Raw genomic sequence first — 16,714 nt, forward strand, 5'->3', positions numbered from 1 at the left:
TTACATACTTATATAGGTACAAAATTCTACAGTTCAAGGTTTGCGATAAAGTTATGTATTTCAATCTGAAATTGAGATAAGCCGTTAAATTCACATATGTATTATATGGTGTGGTGGTAGGGCCAGAGAATAGGTTGCAAATATTAGGATATTTGAGATACTGGGGTCTGTATGTATTACACAGTATGTACAACATCACAATAAACATTTATGTACATTGACCAATAAATTTACACATTTACATTGTAAACCTTTTATCAAGAGAGTTTGTTTTTTCCTTCTAGTTTAATGCTGCACTCAGCAATATTTCCAGTTATGACCCCAATATTTACAATAATTGAGTATGGACCAGATAATCAAGTGATTGACATGATGAGCATCTATCTATACAATTGGGATACAATGACCAAGTCACTGGATACAACCAAATAACCAAGCCAAACCACCCGATCCTGTTAGGTTCTTTGGACCTTCTAAAGACCAACATTAAAGGAGTGAGTGAGTGAGTGAGTTTAGTTTACGCCGCTTTCAGCAATATTCCAGCAATATCATGGCGGGGGACACCAGAAATGGGGCTCACACATTCTACCCATGTGGGGAATCGAACCCGGGTCTTCGTGTGACGAGCCAATGCTTTAACCACTCGGTTAACCAACCAACCCACATTAAGACAGGAATGAACACGACGGAGGAATATGTTGTACTCATACAAAACAGAAACAACCCTATGCACCCATGACAGTAATTTTATAAACTTAAATATGACAGTTAAAATTCTATAAGAGTTTGGCAATGTTTGAGCCGCACACTGATGAGTCTCTTAAACTGAAACATCTTAGCCAAAGAGAAGGTCTAATGATATTAAGAATCTCTCAGTCATGAGTGCGATAGAAGAGTGTAACTATCTTTAGTCATTAGTCATTACAAAGTACATTGAATCATATCAATGAGGACATAAACAAAAGTTAGAGCAAATATAAATAAATACACGTCACATATATACACACTACAATCCTAATTTGTTTTTGTGCTCGAATATATTTTTTAGAAACATTACCAAATATATTTCTTAAAATTCTTCGTTCAACTAATGAAAGACACAAACTGATTTGAATCAAAACATAAGCAGTGATACAGATCCCAAACTGTGCATCTTTCTTTTTCGTGCATACTGTACATTGAAGATGGAACCTTAATACATACATATCAGTTGAACCAAATCGTATTCTAAAACCTATTGTGTCTAGCCCCGAAGCAGGTCTTCATCATCACTTTCATCAAAGTCATCCTCGTCAATTTCCCCATCGATTGATGACTTTCTCTTCTTTATCACAGCAATTATGAATCCAAGGACATATATCTAGAAAAAGACGAAGCAGATATTGTAATATTTTGCAAGATGACCACACAAATCAACATATATTTTTCTGTGTATTCAGGCATGAGATAATCAAACAAAACAAAGTCTGGGTCTGAATCTCATCCGATGTGTTTGGTGAGGTGAGGTGAAATTGGGTTTAACGCCATGCTTGAGAATATTATTTCTGCCATAGGACGACATACGTGCGCGTGTATGTATACGTGCGGCTGCTTGTACTAGCCCAGACTTAAGCTGTTTTTATAGTTCTTGCCCACTGAGATACCATGCCGCAGTGAAGCATGAATACCCCACTCAGACACATTTTATTGACTCCAGTCCTTGTTGTACCCATTAATGCCAAGCGCCAGGCAGGACCAACAAGTACCATATTTTAACGCTTTTGGTTTTGATGTGGTCGGGATCAACCCGACATCTTCCGGCCTCCGCTAACGCTTCTAACCACTACACCAATGGAGGCGGTCAGATCTTCTTAGGAAGAAATAGAGAGAAAGTATAAGAGAGAGAGAGGAAGGGACACAACTTATGTGATCGTTTTGAATGATAAATTAAAGTCTGTACACATTTGAAACCTCCTATACACATTTGAAAACCTCTGTATACTGACCCCAAGAAAGACCCAAGTGCCCCAGTAGTAGGTCGGCTCCAAAGAACCACATCTTGTAGAAGAACCGTGTCAGAAGCAGAGCCATCCTCGCCACCACGCTAATCCTCTGAAAAACAACATGCAGTCATGTTAGACCAAGGTTCATTACAGATTATCAGCTCTTCACATTTAAGGCCTTTTGAGAGTATTTTCAAGGCCCAATCAACAATTTTAAGAACAATAGAAACACATATAACACATAACGTAGCATGGTTTTACGCCACTTTTAGCAATATTCCAGCAACATCATAGCAGGGGACACCAGAAATGGGCTTCACACATTATACCCATGTAGGGAATCAAACCCGGGACTTTGGCTTGATGAGCGAACGTTTTAACCACTAGGCTACCCCACCACCCTTACCGACCATCAGAGGGAAATAACTGTTAGCTATATCACTGCACTGGGAAAATGTTTGCTTTGTGATTGAGTGAGTGAGTTTAGTTTTATGCCAAACTCAGCAATTTTCCAGCTATATGGCGGCGGTCTGTAAATAAGCGAGTCTGGACCAGACAATCCAGTGATCAACAGCATGAGCATCGATCTGCGCAATTGGGAACCGATGACATGTGTCAACCAAGTCAGCGAGCCTGACCACCCATTCCTGTTAGGGCTTTGTGATTGACATTAATATCACTATCACTGCAAGGTATTTTTATTATGTATTAGTTTCTTGTAAAATCGTAACTTGACATGCTTTAATAAATATAGGGCCTTTTAAGGGCAAATCACTGTCAGTTAGGGCCTTTTCAAGGCTAAAATGAATTTAGGGCCTATTTAAGGTAAAAGAAGTCCAAATATCAAGCTGTGCAAACCCTGAAAAACCACTCAGTCACGTTATATTGACACTCTATATTGCAAGTGAACACACTCATTATCTGGATTACTATCCTTGCCATAAGAGGCTATTAAATGTTTCCATGGTCAAAATGTTGCTGTTTATGACATCAATGGGGAAGTGTTTTAAAGATGGAATGTTGGAATCTGGAAAATGCACTATGTGAGGTAGGATGCTTACAAAGTATGGTGGGTAGACTAGGGCTTCATCGAAGTCTATTTTCTTGACCAGTTTAGGGGCTGACAGGTCTGGACTCGAGTCCAGCTAAACCTGACTCATGCTCCAGTACTCAAGTACCCATTGAAGCCCCAGATGAGATGCACTGGAAGTGTGGGTAGAACCTGAACAACTGTTATTCACGACACTACTACAGGGTACAGTGAAATAATATTGCAGTGATTTTTTCATGTTTGTACTGGATGCACATTTCAGATGTTGGGTAAAACCCTGATTAGATATAGACTCATAATGGGTTTTAAGTGAGTGAGGAGTGAGGGAGGAGTGAGTGAGGAGGAGGAGTGAGTGAGGAGTGAGTGAGTGAGTGGAGGAGGAGTGAGTGAGTGAGTGAGTGAGTGAGTGAGTGAGTGAGTGAGTGAGTGAGGAGGAGTGGAGTGAGGAGGAGGAGGAGTGAGTGAGTGAGGAGTGAGTGGAGGAGTGAGTGAGTGAGTGGAGTGAGTGAGTGAGTGAGTGAGTGAGTGAGTGAGGAGTGAGTGAGAGTGAGTGAGAGGAGTGAGTGAGTGAGTGAGTGAGTGAGTGAGTGAGTGAGTGAGTGAGTGAGTGAGTGAGTGAGTGAGTGAGTGAGTGAGTGAGTGAGTGAGTGAGTGAGTGAGTGAGTGAGTGAGTGAGTGAGTGAGTGAGTGAGTGAGTGCCGCTTAAGCAATATTCCAGCAATATTACAGCGGGGGACACCAGAAATGGGCTTCACACATTGTACCCATGTGGGGAACTGAACCCTGGTCTTCGGCATGAAGAGCAAACGCTTTAAGCACTAGGCTACCCCACCGCCCTTTCTCTGAAGAGGTAAACCTGTATGACCTGCCTCATGTCAGGTTTTCATTCCACATTCTGCTGAAATACTGTGGTATAAGTCATTCCAGACTTCCGCCATTACACTCACCTGCCACCTCCATGGTACACTGATGTAGTGGAGTGGATGTTGTGTTTGATCCTCCAGTCATGTTGCCCTGGAAACAGAAATGGTATTAATGTTTCTTTTCAAGCATCAGTGTGAAATGACGCCTCTTAGACCCGCCACTCAAGCCCTGAACCCCATGATTGAAAGGGTTCCAGTATTAAACGCTACGAGATTAATATATGAGTGAGTGAGTTTAGTTTTACGCCGCACTCAGCAATATTCCAGCTATATGGTGGCGGTCTGTAAATAATCGAGTCTGGACCAGACAATCCAGTGATCAACAGCACGAGCATCGGTCTACACAGTTGGGATATGATGACATGTGTCAACCAAGTCAGTGAACCTGACCACCCGACCCTGTTAGTCGCCTCTTACGACAAGCAAGGGTTGCTGAAGATCAAATTTTCATGGGTGATTAAGATATGAATTGATACAGGATTAAACATAAACTGATACATGCAAGTGTGTATCGTGTATCATCTGAGAATGTAACTGAGGATAACTAATGACAGGAGAAAGTCACCCTGAAATACAAGCATGTGTTACAAGGGACCAATTCAATTTGAAGAGAAGTCATAGTGTGAAGGAAAACAAAATTGACTCACATATTTCTGACTGCCAAAGGTGGAGTACTGTGGTGTCAGCTCATACACAATGATGTTGATGGCCAACACGATGAACATCAGTATCATGCACAACATCAGCAGGCCCTGGGGCCGTGTACGACGGGGACGGATCTTGTACATCTGATACACCAAAACATACTCCATTGTCTACATTATAGGAATTCGAAACAGGGAGAAATCAACATAATTTCTTGCATTAATGATCCTTTTGCTGAATATACAATGACACATAAGGTAAATGAGTAATGTTAATATCTTACTAAAAATATTACCATGACTTTTGCTTTCTATAGTTTCTGAGACACAGACACATTTACTATAATGAAAAGTGGATCCTTTCACATTTCATTGGAAGATATTTTCTATTTAAATTTTTCTGTAAGTTTAGTTTTGAAGGAACTACTGTAATTTAATGACACAATGTTGTGTCTGAATGTTGTGTCTGAATGTAGTGGTGTTCAAATTAAATGAAATAATCGAATATTGGTCGCTTGGTGACCAAACGTAATTGCGTTAACCTTTCCTCATAATCGAACACAAACAATTTTAGAACTACTGTTTTAGTGTTTGAACACTTGATGATGGAACATATCTTATAAGTTGTCTTGGTCTGAAAACATGTTTAATTCTTAGAAAACTCTCTTCACTTACTGAAAAGTCATGACTGAATATTTCTTTGAAGATTCTGGGAAGTTTATGCTCATAATATTATTAGTCATCATCACTTTAAAGCAGTTTCTAAATATACTCCCCCTTAACAACAACAACAACAACAACAGAAAAGTTGCAATCGGTCTTTACATTGGATGTGAAATTTGAGATTTCAACCAATTCCCAACAGCTGAATGCAGTTCTAAATAACATTCTGAATGAATGTTGTGTCTGAATGAATGTTGTGTCTGAATGCATGTCATGTCTGGATGAAATGTTGTGTCTGAATGAACACATGAACATAAAGGAGGAGACGCTGACCCTGATCCACAGGAACCAGATGCCGATGTTGCGGATTCCAGACATGGAGCAGAAGACGAAATACACGATGATGCCCGACATGAGGATGTAGTCCAGAGGGAACACCTGCAGAACGACAGTAGATAGTGTCAGTGACGTCAACGTACAAGGAAGTAACACTTCATATGGTAACTGACAATCAATGTCTGAGTGTGATGTACGTACCATCTGACAGAAGACCAGTGCAATGTCTACAGGGTTGGGCAGCTTCCTCTGAGCCAGGGCGTAGCCAATCTTGTATCCTTTACTGTGCATGGCTTTGTCAATACTGAAAAGAACACCATTCAGTGCTGTAATACCTATTTACCCCTTAAAAATAGCACTAAAACATTGCTGTTTACTAAGAATAGTGAAGGGAGTTGGTGCTGGTTATCACTCTGGGGTAGCCTAGTGGTTAAGCATTCGCTCATCATGCCAAGAACACGGGTTCGATTCCCCACATGGGTACAATGTGTGAAAACCATTCCTGGTGTCCTCCACTGTGATATTGCTGGAATATTGCTGAAAGTGTCGTAAAACTAAACTCACTGGTTATCACTCACAATACTTGTAGCTCAGTAATCAATCAATAATTGATGAAACCCCACGACAGAACTTATAACGAGACACAATCAAAACACTGTGAAAATGAAACAGGCACCGATTAATACTACGATCAAGATGATCAAGGTTATTTCCTAGTTCACCTCTCTGTGTTGTGTATCTTCATCTTGTGGGTTTTTAGAGGCTTAAGAACAATCGTTACTTGCATGAATAACTATAAAACATGTCAGCTTACAGTCAGGGCTACAGATAATGCGACATGAATGTAATGCCTCAAAATCAATTAAGTCTTCTACATAATATAAGATTTCGCTGCGATAATATACGCACACAAATACAATTGTATCGCCTAACATTTAGTTTCCGCGGCGATCATGCAAATGGAAATCTATTTCGATAAATACTTGTCAAGTTTCTTTTGCTAAACATGATTTGACACATGAGGAAACCCGACAATAGGAATCACTTGCGCTGCCAGGCAACGATATAGCGCCACTATGTTTCGCTTGCCTAAAACTACACTGATCTTATTTATATCGGACCATAGTGATCGATGAATCGTCCAGACAAACCACATCACCAACTCGCCACACAAAAACATGTCAGGACTCCTTCAAAAATCTCAGTACACCTCCACTTGCAATAATGATGTAAGTACACTCGCGATCCCCCAAAAGTTATCTGGAGCCCTGACATAGTCAAGTTTATCTTAACAACAACAATCAGAATATTCACAATGTCTGTGACAAACATAACAATAAGAAATATACTTCTAAAGTTTAATTTGATGTTTCATTTTTTCTGAATATTGATTAGTCTCATTAATCATTCCTGAGGATTCACTGATTGACTGATCATTCGATCAATTGTCCAGCAAGGGAGCTGAATGTCTTCCATAATACAAGTTTCAGTCAACAAATAACAGGTGAGGTGATCTGATTGGGTTAAATGATGCGTTCAAGATTTTGCACTAGTGTGCGTTGAACTGGAGGTATGGGTTTATTGCTTGCATTTGGCTTGACTTATTATTATTTCAGTTGTCTTCTGAATTTAACATGGATTCCCCACTTAGACACCAAACAGTCCTTGTTTTATCCCTGTATTACCTATCTTTCTATTGGCATAAGAGCAAGTGAGTTTAGTTTCACGCCGCACTCAGCAATATTCCAGCCATATGGCGGCGGTCTGTAAATAATCGAGCCTAGACCAGACAATTTAGTGATCAACAGCATGAGCATCGATTTACGCAATTGGGATACACGATGAATGACATGTGTCAACCAAGTCAGTGAGTCTGACCACCTGATCCTGTTAGTTGCCTCTACGACAAGCATGGGTTACTGAAGATCAATTCTAACCCCGATCTTCACAGGTCGGTAAGATAAGACAGGGGATTGATCCACTAAGGTCTGTTCTTAGTTTAAAGGCAACCATTAAGTATGAGAGTCTTTCTGTTAACTGGCTTTGTAAAGTGGTCTGTCAGATATCTGTATAACAAAGCATATATCTTATATCAAAGCAACCCGTCACGGGTATGACAAGTAAATCATATTTATGATGAGTACAACTTGAGTCCATTATGAGTTGAACCTACTTGGTGAGCAACAGTGAGATGAAGATGAGCAAGGCCACGAGAAGAAACAAAAAGCCAAACAGCATCTCAAACGGACGTAGCACCAGCAGACATTTCCGTATGCAGCTTCTGTCATTGGCCTCCAGATGACGCAGCTGTCATTACCCTAGCCAGTAGGAATACAGCCATGCTGCTGTGATTACCCTAGACCATTCAGTAGGAATACAGTCATGCTGCTGTGATTACCCTGGCCAGTAGGAATACAGCCATGCTGCTGCTGCTGTGATTACCCTGGCCAGTAGGAATACAGCCATGCTGCTGTGATTACCCTAGACAGTAGGAATACAGCCATGCTGCTGTGATTACCCTAGACAGTAGGAATACAGCCATGCTGCTGTGATTACCCTAGACAGTAGGAATACACAGCTGCTGTGATTACCCTGCTGAATACAGCCACTGCTGTGATTACCCTAGACAGTAGGAATACAGCCATGCTGCTGTGATTACCCTAGCCAGTAGGAATACAGCCATGCTGCTGTGATTACCCTAGCCAGTAGGAATACAGCCATGCTGCTGTGATTACCCTAGCCAGTAGGAATACAGCCATGCTGCTGTGATTACCCTAGCCAGTAGGAATACAGCCATGCTGCTGTGATTACCCTGACCAGCAGGAATACAGCCATGCTGCTGTGATTACCCTAGCCAGTAGGAATACAGCCATGCTGCTGTGATTACCCTGACCGGTAGGCCACAGTAGGCTGTGATACAGCCATGCCATGCTGCTGATTACCCTAGCCAGTAGGAATACAGCCATGCTGCTGTGATTACCCTAGACAGTAGGAATACAGCCATGCTGCTGTGATTACCCTAGACAGTAGGAATACAGCCATGCTGCTGTGATGCAGGAATGAGCCATGCTGCTGTGGCCAGTAGGAATACAGCCATGCTGCTGTGATTACCCTAGCCAGTAGGAATACAGCCATGCTGCTGTGATTACCCTAGACAGCCCTTGATGAGGTCAGGAATACAGCAGGGTGTTATTGTTTAACATAACACTCAATAATATTCCAGCTCTATATGACGGCAGCTGTCTGGATGCTGTGATTACCCTAGCCAGTAGGAATACAGCCATGCAGTGAGTGAGTTTGGATTTACTCCGCTTTTAGCAACATTCCAGCTATATCATGACAGGGGACACCAGAAATTGGCTTCACACATTGTACCCATGTGTCGAATTGAACCCTGGTCTTCGGCATGATGAGCGAACGCTCTAACACGGAATCACGGTGAAATAGACTGATATCTACTCGCCTCTGACTTTGCTGTTTCAGACTTGCCTACCCCTTTTAAAGAAAATAGTAAGATCAACTAAAAAATAAAAGTAAGGCAGGTGTATTTGATAGTAGGGCATGTTACTGTCAAGAAATAAAGGAAAAACATAGCTGGTTAAAATCTTAATATAGCCTTTAACAGTCAATTAGTCAAATGTGGTGCCAGTCTAATTGACGTTTATAAAGTCTTTCACTTTGAAATAAACTTTACAAGCACTGTAAGATGCAAAGATTATTTATTTATAATGTTTTTGATGCGACTTCTGTTTTCAGTACTTTATGTACCATAAATGACTCTGTAAATAGCATGGGCATGCCTATATCTAGTATTCTACCACTTACTTGTAGAAGTTGTAAGGAATTTCAGTATGATCGTAAGATCGTAATTATGCACCAAAAATAGTAAGCCTTACGCTCAAATAGTAAGGATAGGCAAGTCTGCAGTTTTGTAATTTCTTTCCACGTACCGTATACATGATGAAGGCCATCATTCCCAGCAGGCTCAACACACTGATGATAAAGGACAGAGAGTCTTCCAACCCTGTTAGAACACACAATTGATCCAGAGTGAGTGATGAAGTAAGGTCGACAATGTGAAAGCTACAGCAATATCACAAAAATCAAAGCCAAGAAATCAAACAGGCAAAATCACACACAAATGATCTCTACACAGTATGCTTGGTTTCACACAGCACATATATTTCTGGGATTATTTGGATTTTACATAAGTGACCAAAAGTATTTTGCTAATTCTAATTTATTTTAATAATTTGCAAAAAACAGTAATATTCATAAAGACCATATGAATACAAAATGCCTGTTAGAAAGTGGTCAAATGCAACATGTTATATTTGGGATTACACTTTCTTAATAAAGTACAGATTCCAGTACTTTCTGAGGTAGAGGTCAATGCTACACAACAGTAGTGGTGTTCTGATGAACCAATCAAAGACAGGTCACAGTGACCAAACGACCAATCAATTGATCACATTTTCTCATAATCAAACACGAACGATTTTTGAACTAATGTTTTAGTATTTGAAACACTTGATGATGGAACAGAAGTTGTCAGGGCCTGAAAACGATTTTAATTCTTAGATAATTCACTTCACTTATTGAAAAGTCATGACTAAACATTTCTTGAAGACTCCATTTTACATTACAGTTTCTTAATAAAACAAACAACAACAGAGAACCACATTATACTTATCATCAATAACAACCTGAACAGGAAAATATGAAAAATGACACTAAGCAATTGTTTATATGATTACTCGTTGGTAATGAACCAATTATCAATTGTGAGATTTCAACCAATTCCCAACACTACCCAACAGACAAGTGATCTCACCATTGCTAGCCAGGTCCTTGAAAAGGGCTTCTATCTGCTTCCACTCAGTAGAATTAGCGTTGGGAGTGCCCTTGGTGGGAACAAAAGCACTGAAACATAGCAGGAGAATAGTTATATTAATCAAAGCACTAATCAAAAACAAAGAAAATGTCCAGAGTATCCATAGAAAATCAGTACTTGCTTATAAGGGACCATAAGGGAGAGGGAGGGGGAGAGGGAGAGGGAGGGAGGGAGGGAGGGAGGGAGGAGGGAGGGAGGGAGAGAGGAGAGGGGGGGGGGGTGTCACCCATTTTGTTCTGGGGAGGTAGGGTGGGTCATGTACTAAAGAGATGTGTGTGTGTGTGTGTGTGTGTGTGTGTGTGTGTGTGTGTGTGTGTGTGTGTGTGTGTGTGTGTGTGTGTGTGAGCTCTAGAGAGAGAGAGAGTAATTATTATAAAAATTATGCTTAAAACATAGCAGGGGGTAATAGATTTTGTACATGACATAGGGTGTTTGTGTGTCCCACTTACTTTGAACTTAAATTTTAGGGGGTTGGGTTTGGGGTGGTGAGGGTGGGGTGGTGGTTCACATTGTACATGCCCCTCCATAAAAATCATCATCACACAAACCTAGCCATAGATTATGAACTGTCCCTAAATGATTCATGCTCAAGTTTACAAACTAGGGAACATCAGTTGCTAGTTGGTACTTTCAATTCCAACCCCTAAATAATATAACAGAAACATATACCAACCCAATCAACATGAGAGTAGCGACGACCAGGATAAACACAATCAGGTACTTCAGAGCTGTACAGCATCTCTGAATATATAAGTTCATTTACTAATGAATCGCTGAACATCATTGTACATTTACATATGAATTTCCATCATAGACATGTTTGGACACATATTTCATCATCATAAACCAAACATGTGAAGTAGATCTAGGTGGGGATGAGTGAGTTTAGTTTTATGCCACACTCAGCACTATTACAGCTATACCGTGACAGTCTGTAAATAATCGAGTCTGGGCCATACAATCCAGTGATCCAACAGCTTGGGCATTAATCTACACAACTGGAATACGATGACATGTGTCAATCAAGTCAGCGAGCTTGACCACCTGATCCCGTTAGTCGCTTCTTACGACAAGCATGGGTTACTGAAGATCAATTCTAAACCTGCGGATCTTCACGGGCGAGATCTATATGTGGGAGCAGAGAAGAGGAGAGTTATTTGAGGGGGAAAGCCAATACCATTGATTAAGGATCATCGATTACAAATGGATCGAATGATTTAAACAGGGTTCTTCCTCATACTGGAATTCTGCATATAGGACACCTTTGACACACATTGATTTACTCGACACAGAGTCCACAGTGTCATACTTTTAATACTGAAAAACACTAGGGCTGTAACGAATACACTATGTTGCGAATATGATATGTATCACGAATATTGGGTAACAAATACGAAGAATTATTCTCGAATACAATGACTGATGCACAATATTGAATGCCTATGTTGACAGTGTTAATTTGTCACAGCAATAACCAGTCATCTCATGACACTCAAATTTGGTATGTAATAGTTAAGTTGACAGTACCATGTGCGGCCTTGGCAAACTAACATGACTACTACAAGGCTAGTACATAATGCATTCTTGCATATCTCATTTTGAAAAAGGGCATAAGGGTTCAAGTAAAACACACTCCCTTAAAATTTTTAAATATTCATGAATATTCGGTTCTGGTGACCACAAATAACGAATTGAATTCATGAAGGGCTACGGTTCGATTCACCGAATATGCGAGTGAATCGTTACAGCCTTAATAAACACCACACAAAGCAGTAGTACAGCTATATCAGGCCAGTCAGTACAGAATCCTGTGTGGATAAGTATTAGGATAATCTAGTGATTGATATCATGAGCAATTTCTACAGCTGTAAAAACATGCCACACAGTCCCAGAGCCTGATCCCCTGATAAGTTAGTGCCTCTTATGATGACAATACAAAGCTGGGGACCTAATTTAACCCGTAATAAGTGATAACATACGATAAGATACTGGCTTTCTTTATTATCTTATCACGGATTCACTGGTGTTGCTTCACATGTACTTCTATAGCTATCTGTTTCCTGGTTTTTTATAACCCTGATACAGGCGCAAGACTATACACAAAACATTGTGTTCCTCAAAATACAGAAGTTGACATCCATAAATGTTCACCTTTATGGAGATTTTGAGCTCAAACTTGGCACCAAATGAGTGCTTTTAGATAAATAAGGTCAAGATAAATCCATTAATTGTTTGGTAGTCATGATGAATCGCTGCTTGGGAAAACCTGTATGGAGACGTGTAAACATGCACAGTGAGGCCTAACAAAATGTTGTGGTTCCAACTATCCAACCGACACTTGAATTCTGGTGCCGACCCTACTTTTCTAAGCAGAATGAATAAAATAAGCTTTCAGGTACCATTGTTTTTCCCCGGCGCAGACAGATATCGGTCATTCTGATAGAGACAGTCGATATGATGGCCGCAAGCTTGATCGAATAAACAATTACACATTGATACATGTGTTATTAGTTTGTACTTTCCTTCTAAAAATAATATGTAAAAAAACCCATTCCTACCTACCTACCCTAAATTTTAAAGAGGTGTAATGGGAACCACAACATTTTTTTTATTTGGCCTGACTGCAAGTCTGCAGGAAAGACTTACACTCTTGCATGATGTAGGGGTAGCCTCATCTTTCTCCTCATAGAAGAAATAGAAGAAGGGTAGCAAGATGAACAGACAGAACGTCACGAGAGCATACAGCGCTGGAAATGAACAAGATTTGGGTCATTAGATCAAGTATAAACAGCAGGCTGCACACCTTTCTCTCTTTGAGCGATTTTGGGGAAGCAGTGAGCCAAGAATATGTGTGGCTTTGCTCAGAGACTCTTAATGCTTTGCTCGTTTGTTCTGAGCATTTCGAAACTTTGATGCACAGTAAATGACGTGCCTTAGACAATCTGGCTGCTGCTGATCCTAGATCTAATTAGATTGGTTGGTTGGTTGTTTAATGCCGCACTAAGCAATATTCCAGCTATATGGCAGCAGTCTGTAATTAATGAAGTCTGGACCAGACAATCCAGTGGTCAACAGCATGAGCATCCACTTGTGTTATTGGGATGTGATGACATCTGTCAACCAAGTCAGCAAGCTTGACCACCCACTCCTGTTAGTAGCTTCTTATGACAAGAATGAATGGTGAAGGCCAATTCTAACCCAGATCTTCACGGGTCACATCACTTACTGTAATAGCCATAAAGGATTGAATGCTCAATTGAAGCTCGGGAGGCAGAGTCATTAGCCCAATCCTTTAATATAAAAAAAAAAAAACCCATCATTGTTCAACTCATAATTCTACAAAAACATGTAATTGAGATTGATGATAAATTTGTCATACATCTTGTTCATTTAATCAGACTTTTTGAGAATAATAATACAAATTGAAAACAATTCAGATAATATTTTACCTGCAAGAATAATATTGATAAACATGATGATAATGAAACATAAAATAGAAAAAAGTGCTAAAAAACTTCAATATTATAAAATTACATGACTTGTATTCTGTGATAAATAAAATGAAAATCATTTGGAACTATTCTCAGTCAACAGTCACGACATTTATAAAAAACGTAATACACTCAGCTTAATATGTTAACAATTTTACCCGATTCATTCCAACATGTACAATGCATTAAAACAGAAATGATGTTTCAATTTCTAACCTTCCCAACACCATGTGTATTTTTTAATCAAATATTTCCACCACTTTTCTAATCAAATACTTTCATTAGATACAGGGGCTATGGGATAACCTAGTGGTTAAAAGTTACCTCAACATGCCAAAGGCCTGGGTATGATTTCCCTGCATGGGTACAACATGTGATTCTTTGTGAAGCTGATTTCTGGTGTTCCACACTTAAATATCGCTGGGAATTTGCTAAAATAAAACCCAACTCACTGACGGAGAGTGAGTGAGTGAGTATGGTTTTACACAGCTTTTAGCAATATTCCAGCAACATCACGGCAGGGGACACCAGAAATGGGCTTCACACATTGTGCCCATGTGGGGATACAAACCCGGGTCTTTGGCTTGATAAGTAAATGCTTCAACCAGTAGGCCACCCCACCCCACAGACTGACGGAGAAGGCAGGTGAAAGTGATACATTTCTATAACATTTACCACCTTGGTGCTGACAAACCTAGAAACATGAGGGACAATGGGATTCAAACCCACTATCATAACCTTCTAGCACTCAAAAGGGATACATACTGGGGCACCTGTGTTCCCCTGGGACAAACACACAAGCCTTTAATAGCATCATCATAATATCATACAAGTATAATGATAATAACGTCACCTTGAATGATCCATCAGTTGTTTTCATGTAGGATACAAGGAAGATGTCAACGGGTACAATGGCCGACGTCAGCAGGGTGATAGTCAGAGCAAAGATGGTGGCCAGGGTTGTCGACAGCTCACTGTCATATTTGCTCATATAATAACGGATGTATATTGCCGAAAACAACAGGGTCAGCTGAAATAAACATCAGTGAACATTGGTGAAGTAGTAATTTTTTAGTAGGTGAGAGAATGCTGTTTATAGGTTTAGTACACAAAAGTCCAGCTTTCTCATGTTGTATTCCACAAAGCAGTCTTAGCCCTATGATTTTCATAAGTAATGTTAATACATGGCAGTGTTGACTGTCTTAGCACTAAGATTGTATTGTGAAATAGGAAATGATGCTAAGTGTCACTCAATGAGTTGGGTCACTCCAAATGATCAGAGAGCATTCCAGCTGATCCTAAAGACAATCATAATACTTGTCTGTATGCCCTAGTCTAGAAACATTTTTCAGGAACCAGTGGAATAAACAATATGGGCATCTGGCAAGCCAATGGCTTTTAGGTTGCTGTTGATAATATTTATTCTTTCTCCGATTAGATTTTAGTAAAAAGGTGTGACTATATGTTCATCCGTCTTACTGTCCAACTTTCCTGATCAACTAAGCAGTAAATAGTAAGTTGTAATTTCTAAAACACAGTATGATTAATGAAAAGATTCTAATCATTACCCAAAGAATGGGGTGAATAGGAGAGATGACAGGCTGTGTCTGGGAAAATGATTTCTATACTCTACTCTTCTTACATATATCATTAGAAATTTTACCTGTACACAAATAAAAACTTTTTTCTTGTGACCAGTTGTAACCTGCAACGCATACAGTGACTGCTCTAGGCTCCTGAATATTGGAGTCATCATGACACTTAATGTCTTCAAGAAAGTCTCATGCATATTATAAGGGGTTTTAATTTACAAATTATGAGAATTGGATTTATTGTCACATCGACCAAACAGCAAAATTATTGTGATTATTTACAACACATATTGTGTAAGATCCGCAAGATTTCTGTGTCAGAGCAATCTCTGGGCATTGGCACAGAAAGTAGAGCTCCAAATTCCTATAAATATGTAAACATGTTCTGTGCCAAACAGTTCACAGACCAGTGTATCATACATATGCCAAAGTATTCTACTTCAATTTAGGTAAAACTTAAGTCTGCACATAAGAACCATTTTGAGATGTTGGAAAACATTGTCATTGCCCAATATTTCCACTGGCAATACAGTTTATGGGCCAATGAACCCGCCAATTCTAAATATAATCTTCACATTATGATGTAACATTTAAATTCATTATAGGGGCATTTTCAGTTCAATAAAAAGGTAGAATGTTGTACAAAAATAGGATTCGACTTTAAATTTGTACCAAAATAGAAAAGACCAATGTTCATATTGACTGTATTCAGGAAATGGCAGCTTTTGAATTTGAACGACCGGGGAACGCACAGCGAGTTGAAAAGTAATGTGAAACCAACGAATACGTCGTTTGGGGAATTATACTTCTACTGACGTTCCCTACGCCGGTCTGGTATCTCTAACCTGCTGAATCATGTGCAGATATACATATCGTAGAAGAGTGACGTCCATGTCAAAGTGACATATCTTATAAATATTGCAGTACGCATCTATCACTGTCTACCTAATGCGTCTTCTTCAAAGATATAACATGTTTATAAGTTTTGCAGCATGTCACTAATATTAGTTGGTGTAGCACGATTTGGCCCTTCTATTGTTTGTGATATGTTCTTAACACTTACGACAATAACAACAACAAAGGGAATCCATCCTGCAGCCAAAACTGCACTTGGGATCGCCATTTTGTTTGGTTGGTG

General features: G+C 39.7%; 1 protein-coding gene across 1 annotated transcript; it reads right to left on the bottom strand.

The window, feature by feature from the left end:
• Positions 1-289: 289 nt before the first annotated feature.
• Positions 290-16,714, bottom strand: LOC124272935 (probable lysosomal cobalamin transporter). Its single transcript, XM_046708176.1, is given in 15 exon segments — positions 290-1,360; positions 1,986-2,018; positions 2,020-2,089; positions 3,977-4,047; positions 4,604-4,744; positions 5,597-5,701; positions 5,801-5,903; positions 7,773-7,906; positions 9,496-9,623; positions 10,434-10,522; positions 11,167-11,234; positions 13,140-13,240; positions 13,720-13,783; positions 14,838-15,014; positions 16,640-16,714. Coding segments are annotated over 15 exon segments (1,461 nt in total). The 5' UTR covers positions 16,700-16,714; the 3' UTR covers positions 290-1,243.

The sequence above is a fragment of the Haliotis rubra genome, unplaced genomic scaffold (genome assembly GCF_003918875.1).
Source record: "Haliotis rubra isolate DU_JTF1 unplaced genomic scaffold, ASM391887v1 Scf1744, whole genome shotgun sequence".
NCBI lineage: Eukaryota > Metazoa > Mollusca > Gastropoda > Lepetellida > Haliotidae > Haliotis > Haliotis rubra.